Source organism: Vidua chalybeata, chromosome 5 (genome assembly GCF_026979565.1).
Source record: "Vidua chalybeata isolate OUT-0048 chromosome 5, bVidCha1 merged haplotype, whole genome shotgun sequence".
Taxonomy (NCBI): domain Eukaryota; kingdom Metazoa; phylum Chordata; class Aves; order Passeriformes; family Viduidae; genus Vidua; species Vidua chalybeata.
The window spans coordinates 33477578-33503237 of record NC_071534.1 but is presented as its reverse complement, the minus strand read 5'-3'; the positions used below and the strand labels follow the sequence as shown (position 1 = coordinate 33503237).

General features: G+C 38.1%; 1 protein-coding gene across 6 annotated transcripts in view; it reads left to right on the top strand.

Annotated features, from left to right (window-relative positions):
- Positions 1-3242: 3242 nt before the first annotated feature.
- ACSS3 (acyl-CoA synthetase short chain family member 3) overlaps positions 3243-25660 on the top strand; it is a 106173-nt gene continuing 83755 nt past the window's right edge. For all 6 annotated transcript variants that reach the window (XM_053942050.1, XM_053942051.1, XM_053942049.1 and 3 more), the window contains exons 1-7: positions 3243-3748; positions 9898-10042; positions 14922-15110; positions 19766-19900; positions 20194-20334; positions 22609-22689; positions 22773-22868. In XM_053942050.1, coding sequence (XP_053798025.1) covers positions 3438-3748; positions 9898-10042; positions 14922-15110; positions 19766-19900; positions 20194-20334; positions 22609-22689; positions 22773-22868 — 1098 coding nt within the window. In that variant the 5' untranslated portion in view covers positions 3243-3437. The remainder of the gene's footprint in view (positions 3749-9897; positions 10043-14921; positions 15111-19765; positions 19901-20193; positions 20335-22608; positions 22690-22772; positions 22869-25660) is intronic.

Below are 25660 nucleotides of genomic sequence, written 5' to 3'. Positions count from 1 at the left end.
TGCCTTAGAAAGTGGTGGTTACTGATACTATTGCCATCACCATTCATGGAAACAGAAAAGTTTATTTTGGCTTGAACTTAACTCTGCACATCACTGCATATTTTAGAAAACTGTGACTGCCTTTAGTTTTTGGATATAAGTGCTATAGAGGACCCTGAAACTTATTCATACAAGACTAGCAATGTTTTGAGACAGATACAGTCTAAAAGTTGGACAAAAGGTGGTACAGAACCATAGCAAAGTAATTTAACATACATACTAATTCTTTAACTACAGTTTAACTTTGTGCTTATAAAAGGTCTCTAACCGAAATTTGAATTACCAAAGTCTTGTGTATTAGGACAATCAAAACATTTTGTATACAGAAGATGATATTTTAAATACTTTTCTGCTAATCTGTTTTCAAGATACATGTATCTTCAAACATGCATAGTTTACACTAGAGGATGCAGCTGTGTGGAAAAAAAATATTTTGAACAAAATAAAGGCTTCATATGAGATTTTTCAACTGAAGAAGTACCAGGCCATGTTTCATAGTTTGTTCTTGGCTAGATATATGCATAGAGACATACATATGTCCTTCAAGAAAGTCTACAGCTGCCTTTTTTTTCTCCAAGTTTCTCAAAGAGTAATTGCTACACACATCACTTGATATTACTTCAGAATTCTTTGTAGAGTGTGGATTTCAGGAACATCACATTAAAAAAAAAAAAAAAAAGTCCTTAGAGGGAAAATTCATCAGTTCAGAAATCTGCTATAATGGTATTTATAAGTGAAGCTTAAGTTAATAGCATGCAGTTGGGAGAACCAGCAATCCCTTCTTTATCTTCTTAGCTATTCATATGAGATGTGATGAGTTTAATTAATGAAGTATGTTCCACAGATATTCTTTAGAAACATTCCTTCAGGTGGCATTCCATCAGTCGGATGCTAGCTAAAATAAAAATTTAATGCACTTCTTGTTCACTTGTATGCCCTACACCTCTAGCATAGCATTTCTAGTAAGACATATTCAAAATTAACACCAGTGTTTACTGTTCCAGTGCAAATTCCTTTGCTTAATACTTATACCTTCACATTAAACACACTATGGACAGAGTGGAAAAATGGTCAGCATTGCTGTTCAACACCACAAGAAATATTGGGCATCACTTTAAACATTAACGTGTTTAAAGCTCAGGTTACTTTGTTCAGTGTTAGTGTGTACAATTAGCCTGTTACTTATATTTAAATATTTTAGCTCGCCTGGCCTACAGAGTTTTCTCCCCTTTAGGGAAAAGGGAGGTGTTGTTCCAGCTCAGAAACAGATTGCTATCACCACCCAGAGGCCGGCTGCATGCAATTGCTATAGGGCTTTTCCTAACTAGATGGGCATCGATGGCAGTGTTGGTGATCCAAAGAAGGAAGCTTGTAAGGCAAATATTATGAAGGGTTGCTCCTTGGGAGTGGATAATTGTTGTCTACAGATAATGTACCTCTAGGAATTTGAATTGGGGAAGTGGGATTAACAATGTAAAGTCCACCAGTGGCACACCTCTGGTAGACAGTCACTGGGCTGGACTCAGCCACATAGTAGGATTGTGAACATCAGTCTAAGGCTGTGTGTGATGATTTCTGAGCAGGCACACACAAAAAATTAATCGTGATTCTGTAATAATTTTAAATTAGAATTGTTCTTTTAAGTCAAAATTAGCCTACCCATTATAGAGGTAGGAAATATAAAATATAATTCTGGGGATATTTTTTAAATGCTAAGATCAACTATGTGTGACCTGATGGGGAGGTTGTGTTCTTCAGGCATATTTGTACAATACATGAACTACTGAGCATCCAGCAGCAATATCTGATTTCTGGGCTGTCATGGTGTCGACATTGTTTATGGTATCTGCAAGCTTCTCTTTATTTATTTTAAAACTTTGACTACCAAACTCTGTTGACAGCAAAAGTCCTGTCAAACTGATGAAAGTGTGGGCAAAATAATAAAGTTATTAAATTTGAGAACAAGTACATTTTCCTTTTTTTTTTTTATGTGTTTTTAATTTTCTTGCTTTGTTTGCATGCTGTAGAAGTAGGTAACTTTTCATAAAATGTCCACTTAGTCCTTAAGATGCTTGAGTTTTTTTGGGTCTTAACTTCTTTTTAAGAAATAACTCTCTGATTCTTAACTTGAGCATTTTTGGAAATTACTTTATGCTACTTAGTACTTACATTATGCTATTGTGACACAAATAGGAAGGAGAGTGAGGTATTTCACACAGCACTGGACCAGGGGGAGCTCAGTGAGATAATTATATTATATTATATAGGCCTCAGAAACAGAAGCAGCAACCAGTCTTTATGCTGAAAGACCATTAAGGATTTTCAAGATGACCTAACACTTCTGATGAACTTGAACTCCACCCCTCATGTATTTTGAGCCAGGACAATACACTGATTTCATGTACTAAACCTACTGTAGTGCGTAAACAGTCTGTTTCTTCTCATCCCTTATTCCTTTATCTGTAATGTGATAAATTGTTATGTTCTTATTGCATTAATTCAACAACAATCAGGAAACAGGTTCCTAAATTAATAATGAATATAAAACACTATAATAGAGCTCCTCTTTGCTATATGACGTTTTTATAAGGTGATTACAGGAAGAATATCCTGAGAAACCTGTAATGGATAGGCTATTAAAGCACTAAAATAATTTCATAAGTGATAAAATAACATTTGAAGCTGGTGTATGTCTTAGCTGACTTGTGCATTATAACACCCTGAATCATGCACACTGAAACTCAAGAAGGATTTCTAAATATATGTCATAATGAGCAAAACAGAAGATCCACTACAGATGATAGAGACCCTCTGGAAAGCACAATGAACGTGGTGGGGTTTGTTTGTTTTTGTTTTTGTTTTTGTTTGTTTGTGGGGTTTTGTGGCTTTTTTTTTTTTTTTCCTGGCAGAAACAGTATGTCTCATTTAATCGCTGGTAAGTTTCTCAAAGCAAGAATGTCTTTCAAAATAAATACTTGCGAAGTACTCTGGCTATGTGTCACGCAGACCTGTAAGTCACAAATACTTTGAGATGTCGGTCACCTTTTTCAGTCTCTCCGCCTTCTTCGGTCGCTGCCAAGCGCTCACGGGTCCGGACGCCCCGGCCCCAGCCCGTTCAGCGCGGCTCCGGCCACAGCTGCAGCAACCCACAGTTCCCCACTCCAGCCGCTTCCCGGAAGCTCCGAGGGGCGGTGGCACCCGGGGGCAGGGCCGGGGCGCGAGCGGGGCAGTTCGGCCCGGCCCGGCCCGGCCCGCTGCGGGGGCAGTCCTGCCGTGCCCCGCCGGCCTCCAGGAGCCGCTGCCGTTCCGTTCCGTTCCGTCCCGTCCCGTCCCGGCGGAGGGCGTTTTGGAGCCTTATCGAAGCCAGTGCGGCCCCTCTCCCTTGAAGGTCGTGGAAGATGGGTTTCCTGGACAAGCTGGCGGCGCTGCCAAAACTTAGCCGTGCAGTGGCGGGCCGGAGCGGTGGTGCCTGGCGGCGGCCGGGCCGACCCTATGCGGGCGTCCCTCTCCCGGCCCGGGCCACCGCCGTCCCCCGCCCGCCGTCCGGCGGCCGCGCCGCCTCCTCCCGGGCGCTGGGCAAGTACGAGGAAGTTTTTCGCTCTTGCCTGGCGGAGCCCGAGAAGGTCTGGGGAGAAGTCGCCGAGCAGATCCAGTGGTACAAACCCTGGGTCCGGACCCTGGAGAGGAGCAGCCTGGGGAGCGCCTCTTGGTGAGTACCCGAGTGCCCCGGTGCCGAGCGGAGGTCGGGGCACGGCCGGGTCCGGGGGGCTCAGCTCGGCTGTCGCGGAGAGAGAGGACTACGTGCCCAGGGCCTGCGGGTGTGCTGGGTTGGGGGTCATGTGCTCACCACAGGACTATTCCACCATCTTTCTGGGATTGTCGGTGTGCGTCGCTGTTGGAGGAGATAGATGCGGAGCTTGAGGGAATTAAATGGTTACACTTAGTTGAAACTAATAATTAAAAGCAGCATGGATGAGCGTGTTAGGGTGAGGGCATGTTAGTGTGGACTCTGGCAGGTGTGACATGTGCCTGTGTGAGTCCGTGTGTGGCTGAATGATGTGGATGAGTGCGCCTGATGCTCCCCATCCCACCCCTTTTGGGCCTGAATTAGCAACAGGCTGCCATAAGCATGGAAAACCCGGCTTCAAATGCCAGGGAAGTCAGGCATATGAAAACACAGGTGTATAAAAACTGTGGCTTTTAGGATTGTTTAATCTCAGATACTGTCTAACTAGGTTATAATTTAGATGTTGTGGTTAAGGTTATGTTTGGCAAAGGCATTGGCGTTGTAATATATGCATCAGTGAATGGTGAACTGTCCTAAGAAAGAACATGATATCCTTCTTACAATTACTGGATAGGATTGTTAATACTTTCTCAAAGGTAATGTTAAAATTTTGTGTGCCCAAGAGGCACCTTTGCCTCTTTTTAGAGCAAGTTTACATCATGCTCTTGGGTCTTTTCTCAAGAAGCTGATGCAGAATATAAAAGGCAATGTAGGATAAGGGTCATCTTTGTTTGGTACATCAATGTTCTTTGCCTTTTTTGTATTTTTCTGGTTTGTTTTTGATTAAAAATGCTAATAATTCTAAAAACTTAGTTAAAATATTAATAATTCTCAAATCAGTGCAAATTAAAAGATATAGAGCCAGTGGAGTGGAGCTGGGTTTCTTATTGGTGTCTGATATCATTGCTTGACACCTCTAGTAGTAAAAACTTACATGTCTTAAGCTAAATTATAAGTAACACCCAGCCATAATGGGCTGTGTAACAGTGGATAGATAGGGTCCTTGAGACTTTGAGCTCAAGGTCATGGCACTATTTAGAAAGTCCAGGTAGGATTGCCTGCATAAGTAGGGTCCAGACAAGAATGTAGAGAACAAGTCCTATGAGGAGCTTCTGAGGGAACTGTGGTTGTTCAGCCTGGAGAAAAGGAAGCTCAGGGGAGACCTTATTGCTTTCTATAACTACATAAAAGGAGGTTGTAGCCAGGTGGGGGTCAGCCTCTTCTCCCAAGTAATGAGTGACAGGACCTTAAGAGGGAATGGCCTCAAGTTGCACCAGGAGAGGTTTAGATATTAGGAATATTGCATATCAGGAAAAGCTTCCTCACTAGAAAGGTTCTCAAGCATTAGAACAGGCTGCCCTGTAAAGTGAAGGAACTACTAAACCTGGAGGTATTTAAAAGTTGTGTAGATGTGGTGCTTACAGACAAGGTGTAGAGGTGGACTTGGCAGTTGAACTTGGTGTTTAATGGTTGGGCTTGATGATCTTAAGGTCTTTTCCAACCTAATTGGTTCTGTGATCCTGTGATTAAAGATCAGTAAAGCTCATTGACTGTAGCATTCCCAAACATTATAATGAAATCAGTACAGTGGTTACTTTTGAAGGACTAAGGAATGAGAATATTATACATGCAAATGAATATAGTTTTGCTATCAGATTCTGTCAAACAAGTGTGGTTTGATTTGCTGAGCAGGATAAGCTTGTTTGTTTAAAGTAATAGAGTTAGGCATTTGTAAAGCATTACTTCTCAGGTGGAACTTGTTTCATCTTATGAGAGGGAAAAATGGACGTTTCATTGCCTGAAGTCAGACTTGTCTTCCAAGCTCTTTTCTAGCCTCACTTTTTAACTTGCATTTTTCTTCCTCTGTAGATGCAGAAACCAAAATTATCATGTTAATGTGGGCAAATACCTGAAGGGAGGTTTTACAGAAGACAGAGCTGGACTCTTTTCAGTGATGTCCAATGACAGGACCAGAAGCAATGAGCACAAACTAAAGCAGTTATGTTCCCTTTTTAAATGTGAGGGTGACTGAGCACTGGCACAGAGCTGGTTGTGGACCCTCCATCCTTGGAGATATTAAAGTGTCATATGGACATGGTCCTGATCTACTGTCTCCAGGCTGACTTTGTAGAAGCCTAGCAATAAGTGGGGTAATGTGTATGTCTCAAACACCCATAGCCAGATAGCTGTGGAGCCACCCAAGGATTGTTTGTAGTAATAATACCAAGAAAGACCAGGCTGTGGCTAGAGAAGGGGACCCTACAGAAGTCGGGCAGCACTTTTCTGGGATAAATGTCCTTGTTCTAGCCCCTGGAGATAAGCAAAACACAGTACAGGGCAGGAAGAAGATTGAGAAATGGGCACAGACTGTAGAGGGATTGGGACCACCAAAGATTACCAAAGCCCTCTGACCCATTTTCAGAAAGGTCTAGAAGAATGGATTGTGCATGCTAACTAATTTGCATAGAAAACAAGAAACTTATCTATAGAATGGTACCCCCACAAAGCTCAGGTGCCAGTGTGCCTCAGGTCTCTGGACAGATCATCCAGCTGATGAGCTGGATCAACACTGGACCAGGACTGTTGATCTCCTTTTCTTTCTGGTTTTCTTTCTATCTCCCCCTCTTTATTTCATCTCTCACTTTTACCTTGCACCCTACCTTTATCCAAAACCCACCACCATGTTCGTATACTAGGGTATCGGGGACTAGCTTATACAGATTTCCATACAAAGTGTGTGGAATTTAGTAATAAAACTTCGTAAGTTTTTATAGGCCCACTGACTTTTGTAATTCTTTTTGACTATGAGCCATTTATGAATCTTAGGTTCTGCCTTCCCCTTAAGGGTGGGATGCCACAGATCTGTTTGAGCAGGTACCCTCCAGAGGTCCCTTCAAACCTCAAGCCAGTTTGTGATTCTGTGGCATTATACAAAGATGCAAGTCTGAAGACTTGACATCAGGCTGTAATTGTTTGTATGCCAGGTCCCTGTTGTTCTGTAGATAATAAAACTTCAAGCAATTCAAATTTGTATAAACAAATGTCTTAACGTGCAACATGCAGTTTTATTTCTTTTTTTAAGTTCATTTTAAATTATAACAGGCTGTGTACAATAGAGCATTGTACTTTAATGCCTCTGAAATCCCAAGTGGTTACCAGCAGTCAGTGTGCTTAGGAGGGTGACAGATGGGCAAGTTCTTTGAATATTTGAATAGAAGAGGGTCTTTCAGAGGACAGGCTGAAGAGAAAATAGACAGTGGAACTCAGCTGAGAAAGAGGCCAGGTATCCAAGCAAAACCATAGCTTGCTGACTTAACAGGGTAAAAATGGAGTTCTGGGTCAGGGAAACCTTGGAAGCTGTTTATGGGGACCTGAAAACTAGTACTAAGAAGTTCATATATGTGCATCTTGAGTTAGAATATGTTTCCTCTTTTGGAGACATTTTATTAGATCAATTGAGAATACCAATTTTTTTTCAATACCTTTGCTTTTGGTTGCAAAACCTGAGATGTACAGAAGCAGATGCTTTTCATATATTTTCCAGTGTAATCTATTTCAATTGAAGAAGTTGAAGGAGGTTGTTACTGTATTTAGAATGCAGGCATAAGGCAATTCTTCATCTCTAAATACTGTGAGAACATGAAAGAAACTTGCAACATGCCCCAGTGAGTTTTCTTCACTCTCTGCCATTGAAAATACCAGTATTATATCAGTGGAATGCAAAATGATTTCCAGAAAATAAGTGATCAGTGTTACCATGCCCTGACTTGTATTTTTGAAGCAGTAATCCCGGGTACTGTTCTAAACTGCGCCAATGACTGATACAGAACAAAGCATCTGTTTTTGCCTACGTGAAAAAATAATAAGAGCTATGAAGCATGGTTGCTCAAGAAATGGATGAAGGAATTGAAATTGTTTGATCTAAAAGCCAAAATGGAGACCTAAGTTTTAAACCACATAGAATTTGGAAAAGAAGTTGAATGAAAACCTTCCTTGAGTAGGCTTTGAACAGGTCAAAACTGTCTTCCTTTGCAACATGGGAAACATAGTCTTTAGATGTTAGAGAGAAAAATCTTTTTAATGCTGAAGTTGGTGAGAAACGTGAACAGATCATTTTGGAATCTTGTGGAATGACAGTTAAAAGGGTTAAGCAAGTATTTATTTAGGACTGTGGAAACAGTTTTGTCTAACATGTACAGGCAGAGGTCAATTTTGCAACATAGGTTTTTCTTCTGATGGTAAGACATACGTGCAATATATAATCCCCTTTGAATTTTGGAAATGTTGCCCAGATTGCTATTCAGATGTTGCTTACACTTTTAAAACTGTGTCAGAGTCAATTTACATAATAATATCTCAAATTATCTGATACTGTCTAACATTTTATTCACCTTCTGCTCTCATTTAATGTAAAAAAGTGCATATCTGCTTTTCTGATCCTATTAGAACCTCTTCCCTTCTCAGCAGGGTAACAAAGCTCTCATCACACCTTCCAGATAGTCTTGGTTTTTGATTAAACCTACAGTTATAGTTCTTTCACACACTTGTTTGTGATTGCTAAAAATTCATGTTGATGTTGCCATGTATCTTTAGAAGAACCAAAGCTCTCGTGCCTGCTCATGTTTTGACCATTTAAAGTGAATATGCATAGCCCATGTGTTCCCTTGTTAATATCATCCTACAGTGATTTGGTAGAAAAATCTGAATCTTAGACAACTTTTATGACGGTAATACAGAGTTTCTCTATAGTATGTGAAACAATTCCAGATCCTTTATTGTTCATATGGTTTTCCTTTTAGGGGAAGGGTTTTGTAGACTTTTGTACAGAATGGTTTGTGACTTTGATGGTCCCCCACTTTCTCCTTATGAATGGCATTGTAAAGGAGTTGCAGTAAGATAACTGCATCCTAAACATCCTAACTGGTTTTAATTTCATAATGGCTGTTTTTAGACAATAACAACTATCCCACAGCATCTGTGATATAAAAGTAATACATAAAATATCCTGATTTAGAGCAGTCCTTTACTAAACAAGAGAAGTGAAGGAGGAAATATTTTTTTAAAGCTAGTAGTAGGTTACTTTAGGCCATCTGTTATTTCTGGTTGCATTATAATAATATGTTACCACTGTACAGTTGTCCCCATAGAACCTTTTGGAAACTCTCAGCTGTATATTTTTTGCATATTGCTATTTTTGCTGCACAGATATACATGCAAATAGAAAAACAAACAAAAAGGGCATCCTTTAGTGCAAAGTTTAACTTTTAGGTACTGTGTCATCTTCCAGTAAATAAATTGTCTTTGTATCTGGTACCTTCTGGTATATTTTTTACTTTGAGGATTATGCTGCACTTGAATTTTCTTTTTCTGTGTAAAATTACTAGAAAAATTAAACCTAAGTTTGTGAAATGTTTTTTTTTTTTTAATTGGAAGATAAGAGTTCTTTGTAAATGTCTTAACTATTGAAGAGGCTATGACTCCTATCACTTCACAGAAAATTTTGAGTCACTGATATAAGAGTGTTGTCAAATGCATTGTAATCATATGATCTTATAACTTGGGATCCCTTTCATTTAGCTACAGATGCTTGTATGTTTAACTGTTATTGCCAAGAGGTGAATAAGACTATTTTGAATCCTGAACGTGTTCTCCTTGAAAAGGGTATGTGTGTGTGCCAATACAAAGTAGGATAATAGCATGTTTTCATAATGTCAAATTAATTTATGTGAATTTATGCTTTTTCTGTGATACCATACATATAAAAATCAGAGTGATTAATGCAAAGTAAGCTATACTAAGACAAATTTTAGCAGATTCTTAGTTAAGTCAGTTAAGATACAGTACTTTAACTTCTCTATTTTCACTAATAGTCATATTTAGCTTGTTGAGTCAATAATGAGGTTACAGAATAAAAAAATAACTTCCTGAAGTGAGTATAATGTTTCAAGATTTGAATTTGATTTGATTTGTTTTTAATTGAATGCTCTCATTCCTTAAAAAAAAAAAGACCTAAAAAAAAGTTGTCTTAGTTTGGAAGGCTAGCTATTACATACTTCTAACTTCTTTTGTAGGTTTGTAGGTGGAGAGCTGAATATCTGTTATAACGCTGTAGATCGTCATGTTGAGAACGGACGAGGAGACCAAATTGCCATTATTTATGACAGTCCTGTAACAAATACCAAAGACAAAATAACATATAAGGAACTTTTGGAACAGGTATGTTTCAGAATAACCTTGTTAATGAGAGGGGCAATAAATATTGCACAGTAGGTAGATACCAGAGAGGTAGAAATTATCTACCTCACTAGTTTACTTTTTTAACTTGTCTGTATTTGATTTAATTTTCATTTCCCGTAACAGGTCTTAATTAAAAGGTTAAGCATAGCATTAGTTAAGTCTCTTGACAGTTGCTGTGATGAGCAAAAGTACAGTTCCATAGAAATGAAATGTGTACCTTGGCTGTTGCTACGCATAACTTGAGTTTAAGCCTAAAATGAAACTTAACTGGGGGAACTCCAAAGAAAGCTGTGTTATCTGCCCCTATGCTGGTGGCCCTTCTGTCTGGAAGGTCTGTGGATTTTGACTTCCCTGTTGACTGAGGTAGCTTACTCCTGATGAAATTGTGAATATCCAGTTCGGCCTGAGCCCATTCAGATTTACTCTGTGCCTCACCATGGGTTGTTGCCATCATGGGTGTTTGCAGCCTGCCCCATTGAAAGTTCTTGCCGCTCAGGGCTGGAGATTTGCCCTCATGCTGCTACTCTTGTTCAGCTGTCTTTTTTCTTCCAGTTACATGTAGCAGTTGAACTTAACACTGAGTACAAAGAAATGTTGAAGTTGGACTCATATTCTTCCTTAATGTGCTTCAATGTGCAAGATGGATTACTTTGAATGTAACACACTCACTGTACTTAAGACATGCATGTAGTGTCTGGAGTAATGTGAACCTGTGGTTTAAAATGTGAAACAAGGTCAGAATACAGTAATTCCATTTGCAAGGGGTTTATTCCACTGTTGCAAGAAAAGAGAAGTCATACAGCTACAAAGAAATTATAAATCTCTTATGCTTTCTACCTTTTAAGGAAAATATAGAAAACATGTACTCCTTACCAGTTTTCTATTTATTTACCAAGTCAAAAAAACAGCATTCTATATGGTATGCTGGAACAACTAATATTGATGTTTTAAGGAGTCAGAAGACTTTGAAAGGATCCAGCTCCTTATCTAATTTTATTCATACTAATATATAATAAGTATAATTGCAATTTTATATAAACAATTTTTGTTGTTGTTTGCCTTTAGTAATTATGATATATACACAATATATATGCAAATGATGTGTATATATGAAATCAATTTATATATATGTTGCATATAATACTTGGTTAACTTTAATGCAGAAATACAACATTTTAATGTAAATTATCTTAAGTGAACTTGCTTGGTAGAAATTTCCTCTGAAGAGAACTTGAAAAGTAGCCTTTCTTTCAGCTTTTTAAGCTTGATATTATATTGTCTTCTAGGTTTATGTCTCTGTAAGTGTATTAATTGTCTTAAGACATGGCGTATTTGTGCAAAGTGAGAAAATTTTTCTAGTTGACATATACGTCCTTTCATGTACATTTCTTCTTACAGAGCATTGCCAAACCAAGTGGAAGAACTGGTTTAAGTTTTCTGGGGTGTGTAGCAGTACTCACTCAGAAGTTCATTATAATCTTACTGGAGGCTGAGTCCTATCTAAATACTATTTCTTTATTCTCTGCAGTTTGCTCTTAATCAAAATCATATAAATGTGAAAGGCAATATTTGATATTAATAGCTTGTCTGTTGAAGCTTTCTGGTCCACTTTGGTACACTAAGTTTAATGTGGTTTATCTGCTAGCTACCGGATTCCTGAAAACAAAAGTAACAAAGAGATCTGCTGAAAATGGGAGGGATGTAGGCTGTTGTATTTTTTTCATGGCTCTTGTAGGTCTAGGAGAGTTTAGCTTGCATTGAAGGATTCTGTGCTTGGGTGTCCCAGCCACTATTCAACTCAGGAAGGTTTGGAATTCCTCTTTGGAGCATTTTGAATGGGACTTCTGGTTTTGTATCTTTTAAGATGAATTCTTTTGGTGTGGACCAAAACTGCTTTTGGTAACTGCCAGGAGTTTACTTGAGAACTGAATGACTTAGAAACCTTAGCTGGTAATACAGCTGTAGTTTTTGGTTGCTGGGTAAAAGTAAAATCATGCTTATTGGGTCCATGTGTTTGATAGAAGTGTAATTTATGCTCTGGTCTTCCAAGCTGAAAGCTTACTTAAGTTTCTTATTATATCACTTGGTCTCACGTGATTTTATTACTGAAATGCCAAATATGTTAAAGTGAGTGAGCAGTCTTAAATGTGAAGAAAAGTGGAGAAATAGCCTGTTAGTTTTTGAGTGATAAAGTACACTACACTGTATTAATGTAAATCATAAATGACAACACATTGTAACAAAGTGGAAGGTTTGTGGCTTTTAACAGCTTAATGAAATGTCAGTACTAACTTTTCTGCCCTCCCCCTTTTTTTTGAAGGAGTGGTTGCTTGGATATTTCAGGGCTATCACATCAATCTGAAGGGCAATGTATACCTGCTTTACAATATTCCCCTGTCTTCCAAATAGTTGCAGATAGAAACAGTGTTTTATTGTATAGTCCAAATGTTTCCTGTCTGTCAGAAGGATGAGAGAAAGAGCACAAAGAAAATCATAGATACCCATGTATTGTATTGGATTGTTGTCTTCAGTGACATTACAGTCTTTAGGGTGGGGAAATTAGGTGCAGACAAGTGATTACTGGGTTGGCACAGGTGACATGTAGTTCCTGTCTGCAGTATGCTGTACATAAGTTCTGCTTTAAATGCAATTTAGCTATGATAGATTTCAATAAAAATTACATAAGTACATGCAGATCTCTTTGCTGTCTCCCTCCTATACCCAGGAACCAGTTATATAGCTTTTTACAGGCACTGGGAGTCTTCTATTACAAAATTACTAATTACAATCATTAAATAATGTCTCTTTCCTTTAGCAGGAAAACATTGCATTTTTCATAATTTTTAATAATTATTTATGAAATAATGATAATTCATAATAATAATACCTGTCCATTGTGTTTAACTATTTATTGCCCACTATCCACAATTACAGTGACTATAAAAACACTCACTAAATGTTATTTTCATCGCCTCTGGCCTTTTTGTCAACACTCTGCTTGGGAGTCACAAGCAGGGAAGATAACGATTAGCTTTTTTGTTTCTTTGAGAGAAGGTGATGTTAGCTCTGTGTTTGAAGATTTTAATGTTTTCACACTAGGAAGTACAGAAAAGTAATTTACCTTTGGAATTAGAGTTGCTATCTTTATTTACACTTACTTTCACTAATTACACCTAGAAATTACTGTAAATGCTGGTGGTACGGCAATAAATGCTAGCGTTGTACATGTCCAGTCTTTGGCTTTTGTTGTTTTGATAGTGTATATCCGTTATATATATGATCTTGATAGTATTAATAAGTCTACCATTAAAGATATTTTCTCTTGAAAATCAATAAAATTTAAGGTAAGAGATATGATCCATATAAATCATATAGATACCTAAATTTGTGTGAATTTTCAGCTTGATGTGGTGATGACTTTCCCGTACAAACATACTCTTTCTTGTGGCTGAAAATAACACCACAGATTTCTGCAGTGCTTACAGAAAATGGAACTTATACAGTATCTTCTGATGCAAGAGTGCCTGCTTGGGGCTTCTGTCTTTCCATTTTCTTAAATCCTTGGGGAGAATGTAGAAACATGCTGTTTCATTGTGGATAGCTGTGAATTTAATGCAAAAACAGAGCAGATGCTCCTGGAGCTTCTGGATGTTACTGTCTTAGGTTACTGAAAGTCTGAAAATGTATTTCCACTGAAGAGAGCAACAGTGAGGTGGGAGATGGATATATTAAAGCAATATGGGAACAAAGGTGCAGGAAATAATGTCATTAGGCAGAGAGGTACAACAGTAGAAAAGAGTAGTTAAAACCAGTAGTGGGCATTTGATTTGCCCAGAGTGGTCCATGTGCTTCTTCACTTGGGTAAGTAAATCACCGTAGATGATTTAGAATTGGTTATTTTTCAATGTCCTTACTGCATACAAAGCAGTTTGTGTCCTTTTCAATATATTTATGAGGATTCTAGAATGTAGTTACTCTTTAAAAAGAGAAAACTAATTTTTAAATACTATAAAAGAAAGCGTATCTTTCAGAAGATGCCACATTGCCATGCCACAACAAGCAGGTTGGGACAACTTCACAGTGCTTGTCACAGGCTCCTATGCTCACTATAATCCAACTTACTGTGTGGTAAAAACTAATGAAATAGTCAGCACTGCTTTTGTGACCGAATGTTGTGTACTGTCAAAGTAATAAATATTTTCTCATGGTATTACAAAGACATTGCTGCTGATCAGTCTATTGCATTTCTTGAGTTCCAGTCCTTTGCTGCTGTACATAGTCTCTCTTAGGTTTCTGCATAGCAAAAATGAAAATCTGACAATGAGAGCAAAAACTAGTTTTAAACCTAAATATTTCTCTGAATTTGTGTTTCCCTTTGGTTCAGAGTAGAAGGTCTCTTGTCTCAGATGCTGAGAAGTTTATGACACTTCAGTAAAGAAAATACATATTGATTTGTGCTTCAAAGTTAGCTAGTTAGGACAGAACTTATATTATGAAATGACCTGTTTACATTCATTCTAAAGAGCTAAATTTGAGAAATATAAACTGAATAGAAGAATGCTTGGTAGACTATAACTTAAAATTTGCTAGACATCGCTATTGATTTTTTTTTGATGTACTGACTACAATAGTCTCCTTCCATGTTTATTATACTGAAAAAAAAATATATTTGTAGGTTTTTTGCAAAAAATAAATTGTCTTAAATTTATTGAACCTTGATTACATTACATTAACTTTCTTTATCATACTGGCTTCTCTCTTTGATGTCGTGCGTCTGTTGACTGTATGAAAGTTTTTTTTTTTATGGAGCAATAGAAGATCTGGAGAAGCTTTAAATATGAATGTTTTGTCAGTACAGGTCTCCAAGCTAGCTGATGTCATGATCAAACATGGTGTGAAGAAAGGAGATCGTGTGGTTATCTACATGCCCATGATTCCACAGACACTGTACTGTATGCTAGCTTGTGCAAGAATAGGAGCCATCCATAGCCTCATTTTTGGTGGATTTGCATCTCAAGAGCTTTCGGTTCGCATTGATCATGCAAAGGTAATAACCTGTTTGAAGCAACAAACACCATTGCATTAGTTACTCCTATTAGTCAATGTCAAAAACTTGACTTGGATTTTTTCCCAGACAGGATAACATTTCTCTTTGTGTGGCACACAGTTTGTTTATAATACCTATTGTTGCAATATGAACAAAGTACTATGTCTGTGCTGAGGTTGATACTTGTATATCAGACACCAAGTGAGTAATTTTGACAAAATTGCTCCTTCTTCTACAAAAGCAGGAGTTTAACACACTGTTGTTTGTATAGAGTGTACTTTCTTTTCATGTTTGTCATTTTTTTTCTACAAAGTATTTCCCTAATACTGGCTTTTGGTTCAGCATTTTCTTCAAGGAAATGAGGAGAACTGTCCCAGCCCTAAGTGATTTTACTGACTTGTCTGATGTTTAGACATATTAGGTAGTTCATTTTTTCAGCTATGTTATGATTTAGGAATGGTATTCCCCAATTTATTGTTCTCATTGAAACACTCCAAACCTTATGTTGCTTGCTTGCTCCCCTCTCTCCCTCTTCCTCCCTGTGGTGGGAAGAGGAAAATTGGAGGCCTAAAAGGTAAAGATCAGATTGAGGTAAGAACAGTGTGCTAGAAACAGTAATGAAATAAATGAAAAGTAACAGCAGCAATATTCATAGCAGAGTATGCAAGAGAGGCAAATGATTCACACCATGCTGAACCTGCACTACCCCACCACAGCCTCCAGAAAGGACTCATCCCGCTTGACAGCTATGGAAACAGTTGTCCTAAATAAGTGACTGTGCAGATTACATAACTAATAGAAGTGAATGCTTTAAAGGCTCCGTGTTTGGCATAAGTTGAGCTTGTTTATAAAGCATTAGGATGTCTATGTTACTGAAATAAATATAGTAGTTGACTATTCTTAGTACCTTATATAGGCATATTAGTAGCTTGTATTGTGTTAGTTTCAAACTAGCTAACAATGGAATGGCCTATTCTTGTTTTCCACTAATGAACAAGGTAAAGTCTTTTGTCACCTTGATCAGTCATCTGAAGCATTCAGACTCTCTGAGGTAGCCATCTTATAGTTGAATCATGTTGCTTTGATGTATAAACCAGAACAGGATTTTGTGTAGGGCTCAAGTCTCCAGGATTTGCGGAACTTTAATGTAGATTTCTGTGTGCAGAAGTGCTTTTCAGATGACTGAAGTTTCAGTTTTATAAATATCTGTAAATAGAGAGTTGAATGCATTTCCTCTCTCTCTTTGATGCTTTAACAAAGATGTTAATAAAATGGCCAAAATGTTTTGTTGGAATGATGAAAAACGGCTCTCAACAGCTCTCTAATTTTCCTTGTCTTTCTTCCCACTTACCCATCTTTTTAGCAAGCTAAAAAATAACGTAGAAGAAAAAATTATAAGCTTTAAAAATGGAGATTGCTACAAATACAAATCATCTGGCATGTTTACTTCTAGAGCATTTTGCAATTTTTGACTAATTAATCCCGATGTTTTTTCCCCAGGGGAAAAAGAGAGAGCGCACAAGAATCATAATCCTTGCTTCATGCATTAAAATGAAAAGAGAGAAAGTTTAAATTTTCTACCCAAGGTCACATAGCAATTCTTTTGAAGGGTTAGCTATATAATTATTAGCTGCAAACCATGGACTAAGTCCTAATTTACGTTGTCTTTTGGTTTCTTTAAAAATCAAGAATGATTTTTGGTCCATCTGATGTATAATAAAAATGTGAATAAGGGGGGGCATATCCTCAATCTAAGTTTCAAAACATGCCCCAATTTTCAGCGTGATAAAGCTTTCATGATAAGTGAATTACACACTCTTGAGGCTACCTGTAAGTACCTGTGATAGACAATAAAAATGCTGAATAAATAAAGCAGTTGCACAATAACCTAACCTTTTTATTAGGCTTTTATGTGAATTGGTTTAGATGCTGCAGTACAGGACCTGATATTGGTGTAAAATTAATTAGAAAGCGTTAAAGATGTGCAGTGGAAGGCTGGCTGTAAGATGCTCTTGTAGAAGAAAAATCAAACTTCATACTCTGTTGGAAAGACTGAGTGAAAGAAATAACAAACACTTTCTAGTGACTATGAAAAAGTATACTTGGCCAGCTTAGCTTACTTTATCTTGAATTTTAAATAGGTCTGGAAATGCTGCAAAGTCCTGCAGCTGGTAATTTCTACTTGTGTCAGGTGTTGGCAGTTACAGGTATTCTGCAGTGAATTGTCATGAAGTGATACAGAGCATAAGAACAGGATTTTTTGTCATCTTTCCTTTTACTTGAGTCTGGGAATATATAATTTGTAATATTAAAGCAATACGTAGGTTCATACAATCATGGAACAGTTGGAAGGGACCTTTGAAGGTCATCTAGACTGACTTCCCTGCAATGAGCAGGGCATGTTCAGATAGATCAGGTTGCTCAGAGCCCTGTCAAACCTGACATAGAATGTTCCCTGGGGTGGAGCGTGTATCATCTCTTTGAGCAACTTGTACCAGTATTTCACCACCCTCATTGCAAAAAATATCATCCTTATATCTAGTTTAAATATACCCTCTTATAGTTTAGTACCATTACCTCTTTGTTGCATTGCAGCAGACATTGCTCATGTCCAGCTTTTCATCCACCAGTATCTCAAGCCTTCTTGGCAGGGCTACTCTCAATCCCTTCATTCCCCAGAGCACATTTTTTTTTGGAGGGCTTGGCCTGGCTCAGGTGTAGGACCTTGCACTTGTGCCCTGTTGAAGTCATTAAGTTGTCATGGGCCTATTCCTTGAGCTTGTCCATGTCCCTCTGGATGGCATCCCCTCCTTCAGGAGTATCAGCTGCATCACTTGAGGAGTATTAGTGAGTATAGAAGAATTTGTAGAAGGAGTCTTTACAACAGTATAAAAATGTTGGTCTTGTACCAACATCTTTTACTTTTGGGTCTTGCTTTATCTCATTTCTACTTCATAACGTTGCTGGTTTTTTTTCTATAGCTCACTATCTATGTCATTCTTCTCCAGCAGACCCTTGAACTCTTCCTGTTTTTTCTTCAAACTTGTTATATTTCTATCTAATCTTAACATATATGACTACATGGAGCCACAGAAGAGGTGGGAAGTGGGTGTATGAAAGCAATATGGGAGCAGAGGTGCAGGGGAAATAATGCCATTAGGCAGAGAGAAGAAAAGAGCAGTTAAAACAAGTAGTGGGCCTTTGATTTGCCTGGAGTGATCCATGGTGCTTCTTCACTTTGGTAGTACATCACCTTGCCTAATTTAGTATTGGTTATTTTTACATGTCCTTACTACATACAAGGCAGTTGACCACAGGTGGGATCATCTACAAATTACTATAAAGCTAGTGATAACAAGATTCTTTCATCTTAAACACTTGAATAGGACTGTGTATCTTGCATTTATTACACTCCATCTTCAGGGTGGCCTCCCAATGTATTGCAGCTTAACTGCATTGTATTGTATATCTTCTATTAAATCAGTGCATTCCAAAAAGGAAAATCAATGGATGCTGAAATTTTAAAGCTCATCCAGAATCTTTATTTTGAATACACATCAATTAGGGAAATTTCCTGAATGACAGATTTGGACAGGAAACATTTTGTTATTGCACAAGCAAACAATTGAATTTGTGCTTTCTCTGCTGAATTTAATTTAGCCTTAACTGTGACATTGTGGTTTATGCCTACTTAATGGGATTTATGCTAATGCGTACAATTAGTAAACTAGCTTGATCAAACTGAGCGCCATATGATAAATAAACTTCTAAAACTTCAAAACAATGGAGATTGAAGACTTGTTCTTTTCCAAGTAAAATGTGTTCTAACACATAGTTTCCTTGGTGCTACCTTTTCTCTCCTGATAAACAAAAAATAAAAATACCAATCTTCAGACTGAAGTTGAAATAGCTTCTATGCAGATTTCTTCACTTAAGTCTTACATAAAAGCTGTGGTTAATTTATTGACAAAGATGTGAAATCTACATTTGGAAGGAGATATTGGTCTAAAAAGTCCCAGAACTATACAAATCTGATTTTTAGTAATTTTGCACCTTCAATCCTTCACCCATCTCTTGAAAAACTCTAGCCTTACTTTCCTTCACGTGCCTTATGGCTTTTTCTTATTCTCTTCCTCTATTTCTAGTTTCCTGCCAACTCTTGTTTGCCTTCTTTTCTGTCTTTCATTTCTTTTCCAGCCTGTGACTTTTATTGCAGGCTGTGAAAAAGCCAGCAAAGTTCTTCAGCTAGTATTGAAATGTGAAATTGGAAGCATTAGGTAGAAGGCAAAACAGTACAGCTAACTGTTGATGTCACTGCACCACTCTTCCTTAGTGGAGGAGCTGAGATGGACAGGGGTTTCTCTAGGTGTTCATTAATATTTGTGCAACTGATAAGAAGTTAATACGGTTGATTTCTTACTCAAATGTGTTTGAAAACAGTGACGTGTCAGGAGGTATTAATGTTCTTCCAAACAAAAAGCAGATGCATGGACAGTGAGATTACACAAGCTTGATTTACTCTAGAAAAGTGATCTAACCCCTGTGTCTAATTATGTAAAGATAAATTGTATATGTTGAATTTAATGGAAAATATTATTAGGTTACATATCTAAAATACATTGCAAATGTACATATTAACTGTCTTCTTTTTTTAGCCCAAACTTATTGTAACAGCAAGTTTTGGAGTAGAACCGAAAAGGAAAGTGGAATACGTATCTCTCCTAGAAGCAGCACTGGCAAGGGTACAGAGCAAACCTCATAAAGTCCTCATTTATCAGCGACCTAATTTGGTGGGTGTATAGTTGTACTGTCTTTATGCTAGCCTTCACTTATTTGTGTAGTGCATATGCCTTTACTTTTTTGCAAGAAATATTTTACTGTTTCTATTGTAGTTTGTTTTTAATTTTAAGAGTGAGCATTATATTCATAAGATTTAAATACTAAATAGAACTAATGCAGTAGAAAGATTACAGAAAATTGAATAGTACTGTATAAAAAATTTGAATATTATATGTTTTTTGAATGAATTCAATTTATTCCATGTGGTTTTCTTTTCACAGTTTTCTTATTTTTCAATGGGCAGGGCCATGTTCCTCTTACCAAAGGCCGTGATCTTGACTGGGAAGAAGAGCTTGCAAAAGCCCAGTGTTCAAAATGTGTCTCCGTGTCCTCAGACCATCCACTTTATATTCTGTATACGTCTGGAACAACAGGTTTGCCCAAGGTAAAGGACTATGAGTAGTCTAAGTGTCTGTGACCAACTATTTGCAGTTCTCTGTGAAAAAATATTTAATTGAAAAGGTTGAAAATGTTTGCCAGAGCACAATGATATGCATTCTACAAATAGTTTCATCTCATTTCTTCACATTTCACTATTTTAAAGGAAGTGTCTAGGAATAAATAATGGTTTTAAATTTAAATAGTAGTAGTATAAAGATGCATTTTCTTCAATTGTTTGTATAAAATAAACTTTTGAGGATACCAGAACGTCTTTTATTCAGTACTATCTTCTGTGTTTTAGCTTTCTTAGATAAGCATAATATAGTTACTTAATAACAAGACCAGTTAATATATCGCTTGTGTGATAGCATTTATTGCTGACTAATCTTGTTCATTATTTACATATTAGCTAATTTTCTTGTAGATAAGATGTGCTGAATGACATTACCGATTGAATGAAATAAAGCATGTTCTGAATGCTTGTGTTACTGCGCAGTTCTGAGTACATAATACCCTGAAAATAGAAGTTTAGATTAAGTGAAAATTAACAAAGGGTATTCTTTGAAAATGTTTGCTTTTGAATGTAAATTAGTTTTAACAATGTATTTGTAAAGGATTGTATTTTAAAAATTAACTCTCTGAGTGTTTTCCTGGTACTTAAAATGCTCTTTTACAATGTGGAAGACAGGCTGAATATAATTTTCTGGAGATAGTCTTACCACCACTGATTCAGACAGTATTACACATCCTGGAGAGAACAATTCTACTTGTAAAAAATTATTTAATGGTGTTGCCTAGAAAGTTCAGAATCTCTTAGGATGTAATGGAAAACAAACATCAGTTTGCTGAGAAAAATGTCTTCCACTTTTACCCTCAATGTGGGCCCTTGAAAGCAACATATATATATCCTAAATCATACAGTTGTATTGTCAAATACCCAAGATAAGGTCCTTTGTTATAACAGATATTTTCCTTGACTGAGTATCAGTAGAGTATCTCAGAGGTAATAGGTCTCAGGAGTTTACTTCACTGTGTTGTCTCTGCAGAGAAAAATACAGATATCTTGAATCAATCACCCTTACAAGAGAGAGATTTTCAACTAGCAGTAAGCTACAATAAGTAACTCTCAGTGAATAAAATAACTTCTTTATTTATTTAAGTAACTTAATTTAAATGGTCATGCAGGTAAAACTACTTGGTTATGACCATCCTAAAAAACTTTTGTTGATCTCAGAACAGGGGCTAAGTTAGAAGCTGAGTTGAACAAAGGCAATCTGCTGTCTGAAATTGATGAAGTGTTTGCCTTAGCAATCTCCATTTTAATGAGTTAATGTATCTCTGCAGTCCCTTATTTCTTAGATGAGGCCTGAAAGTGCCCATTTCATTCCATGAAGTGCATCAAGAGAATGTACCATGCCTAGCACAGACAGACAACTGCATTGTAATATCTGAACACTGCATATTTGTTTGGTCCAGTGGATTTCATCTGATTTTTAGTTCAGGACACCAGGATGTAGTTTACTTAATTCTTTCTTCTAGGAATAATGTGCTAGAAGGTGATATTGTCACTATGTCAATATGGTCAATATGTATTGACCATACTAACATTTCAAAATATGTCCAAAAGTTTCCTGTTAATGATGTTCCAGAGCTGGTTTTTGGTTTACCAAGGTGCATGATGCTGTCGATAATCTCTCTTTCTAATTCTCAAATCCCTCTTTTAGCTGAAGACTGGGGTGGTATTCATTCAGCATTCACGTGTGCACTTCAGGCTAGATGAAAAAATGTCAAGAATATACTCTGATATCTTTAAAAAGAATCAGGGCAGAAATGGACATTTCAGGGAGTATTTCATCCAAGTTTTTTCAGGGGTCATCTACTTTGCAGGTGCAAAGATGATACAGATAGAGTAGGCAATGAGTTTAAAATGTGCCTAGCATTGGTACAGTTTAAGTGAGGTAAATACTTAATCTCTTCTTTTTGTCAGTATATATTGACTGAGTATTTGTATATCCAACTTCTATGAGAGAATTTTAGCTTTGTTAGTTATCTTTTGAATGTTTGTTTTATTGTATGTTTGGTTTTTGTTTTCCAAAACCACTTCTTTAGTGGAAGTGTTAGTATGTGTTTGTTGGAATAGATCCTTTTCTTAAAGAAGTATTTGAGCTGGACAACTTTAATTCCATTGCTACTAAATCCTTAACATTTAATTGAACACAGCAATATGATTGTATCCTTCAAATCTTAAATACTTAAATACTCAAATTTTCTCATTTAGGGAGTTGTGAGACCAACTGGTGGCTGTGCAGTTATGCTGAACTGGACTATGTCAGCTGTATATGGACTCAAACCTGGTGAGGTAATTTTATTTAAATGTCATGTAAACATTTTTTAATGCCTCTTATTACTCCTAACTATAATTTTGTTTATATTTCATTTTAGGTATGGTGGGCAGCTTCTGATTTAGGCTGGGTTGTTGGTCATTCCTACATTTGCTATGGACCTCTCCTTCATGGTAATACTACAGTTCTGTATGAGGTACGATCCAGTCTAATAAAAAACCCCTTAGAAGTATCAGCATCTCCTCCAGCTGATGATCCAGATGATCTTGTTTATGCCTGTCTATTCTTCATGCCACAGATATTTAAATTGTGTGTGTATTTTCAGTGTTTATACTCTCCAATCTCTTAGAGTACTTTTTAAGGAAAACTTACTTCACTGTTCTTCAAGCTTGTCTATATTTGTGTGAAGGGTGATGGTTAGCAGCATAAGGAACCCTGAAAGAGCAGAACTAGAAATGGCAGATGGTGGAGTGTACCATTGATTAGACTACCTTTATTTTGGAATTTGGAGAGGGTGTTGTGTTTTGCATGTCTTGTGATGAAAAATACTGGATCTTAGTTGGAGGCAATTGAGAGTTGTATGCTTGGAACCAGAACTCTAATGAGAGTTGTCTCTTCTTTCCTCTCTACCACTCAAGGAAACTGAACTCAAGACACAGATGACATTTGGGGCTTAATCTTTCCCTTCAGGGGATGAAACCTAGTGGGGTGGAGAGGAGACTAGTCCAGTTGGAGTGGCCTATGTCATCCTTACTTTGCTGCTCAAAAAAGTAATCATACTTCCTTACATTGTTATTTTTACAGAATTTATTGCTGATTTTTCTGAATAAGAAAGAGCAGAAACTTCACCCAGTAGCAGAAATACACATTTGTAGACTCAAATGTTGTATTAGCTTGAGTATTAAATTACTATAGTCTAATGCTTAAGTGTGTAATAGATGTTAATTAGATTCTTCAGTCTAAGGGGATTAACTCAGCACTACCACAATAGTTGAGCAGAAGAGGAAACCAGTGTAGAAAAATTGGCAAATCCTTGCAGGTAATAAAAAGACTTTAGTAGTTTTATAGTAACTACTTTTGAACACTGATGTGCCTAGGCCACGTTACAATTGTTGCATGAATTTTCAGAAGAGAATCACTACAATGAAGAGGTTTTCATTCTAGCAGGTATGGAGTAAGCCAAGAAGGAATAGGAAGTGGAGTAAGGAGTTCTTCAGCATTTTCTGTTGCATAGTCATCTTACAGTGAAGTTTTATCTCTATGTGAATGCATGGGGATCAATGTAATTATTGTAATTGTAAAGGTACCTCTGAGTTTAAACTGCTGTACAAAAAAGGAGTAAAAATCTTACTTTTTTAACAGCAAACATAAAGAAAAATTAGAGTTAGTATCAGACTGACCTACATATCTGCTTTGTGATTTTTTTGCTCTTGGTGAGATCATTATTAAACAGAAATAGTACATTTCCCATTTTTTTTTCTCCATGATGCCACTAATCAAGGCTTCAGACAGTGTTCATGACATAAGTGTCATCTTTTTGAGGGTTAATAATGGGCAGAAAAGGAATGTGTCTGTACACACAGGAATACAAGTAATATTTACAAAGAGAATAGTGCATAATTTTTCCTCTGCTCAGAAGACTGTATTAATAGTAAATATTCAGAAAGTTTTAGTCAAGTCTCCTAAATGGTTGCCTAATTATATATTTTGGGTTACGAAGTATCACTGTTTAGCCATTGGGGAAGAACATTGTTGCATCCTGGGGTTCAGGTTTAGATTAGGGTTTTTAATTTATGTTAGATAAACCAAGTTCTGTAATCCCGCACACCTCCCGTGTTTCCCCTCCCCGTGGTTGTTTGCTCCTAGCTGCATGCTATTGGAGCTTACCCCAATCACTCAGGCAGATACTCCCCATCCTTGCCAGAGAGATCCTTGCCAATCTCCCTGATGCTGCATCCCTACTAGCCCTGTTGGTCGCTGTTGCTGGCGTCATAGCCACGGCAGCCACCCCTATTGGATGGGAAGCCATGGATCCTCTCGCCCCGCCCCTCCATAAAATCCTACCCTGCTGGCACAGAGGCGCCATTTTCTCCCATGAGAGTGCTGGGAGCGGTTGCATCTTTCCATCTAACCACACCACGTGACCAATAGACCGTTCCAGCCCAGCACAGAGTAAATGGACAATTCCTTACTTCTTTGCCGGATCCCTAGCGCACAGTAACAGTGACTGGCCAGCCCACGTGCCCAGGACACGGTAGCCATGTCTGGGAACCCGCGGCAGAAAACCCCGGCAGCACATTGAAGCTACGCCACAGCCGGGCTCCCAAGAGCTGCTTGCAGCCGGGGAGAACAAAAGCAAACGCTGCAATTGGCGCCCGAACGTGGGGCCGAGGCCAGCGCTCAGCTGATCACGTGGACGGAGGTTCACCACGGAGCTATGGAAACAGCGCCGGGAGCCGCCGCCGCCGGCCTGGAGTCGCACGCCGCCGCCAAGGGGGGAGCGCCGCCGCCAAGCCAGAGCGGGCAGCAGTCCGCGCCAGATCACCGCTCCGTGCCAGACGGAAACCGAGAGCAGGGGCTCTCCAAAGTACGTCAGTGAAGTCTCTGTCACCCACGGGGGAGCAGACAGTGTGCCCTGCGTGGGACAGGAAGTGCAAACTTTCGCAGCCAAGAGGGCTGCAGAAAGGACACTTCTCGGGAATCCTGGACCCTGGTGGCAGCTTTTCTTTGCAGAGACTTCAGTCTGGTAAGTATTAGTCATGGAAACGTGTCCAGCTAATACGTGGAGGGCCTGTTGTGTTCCCGAGGTTGGGACGTGCGGCGTGCAGCACAAACGGCAGCCGCTGGAGTTGCCTGCGTTTTTTTGCTTTTTTTTTCTTTTTTACTGCCCCAGGGGTGAGGTGGGATGGGTGGAAGAAGCATGGGGACCGTGCTATCTGCCCAACAAAAGGATTTTTATGCCCAAGCTAAGGAAATCCTTGCGGTGAA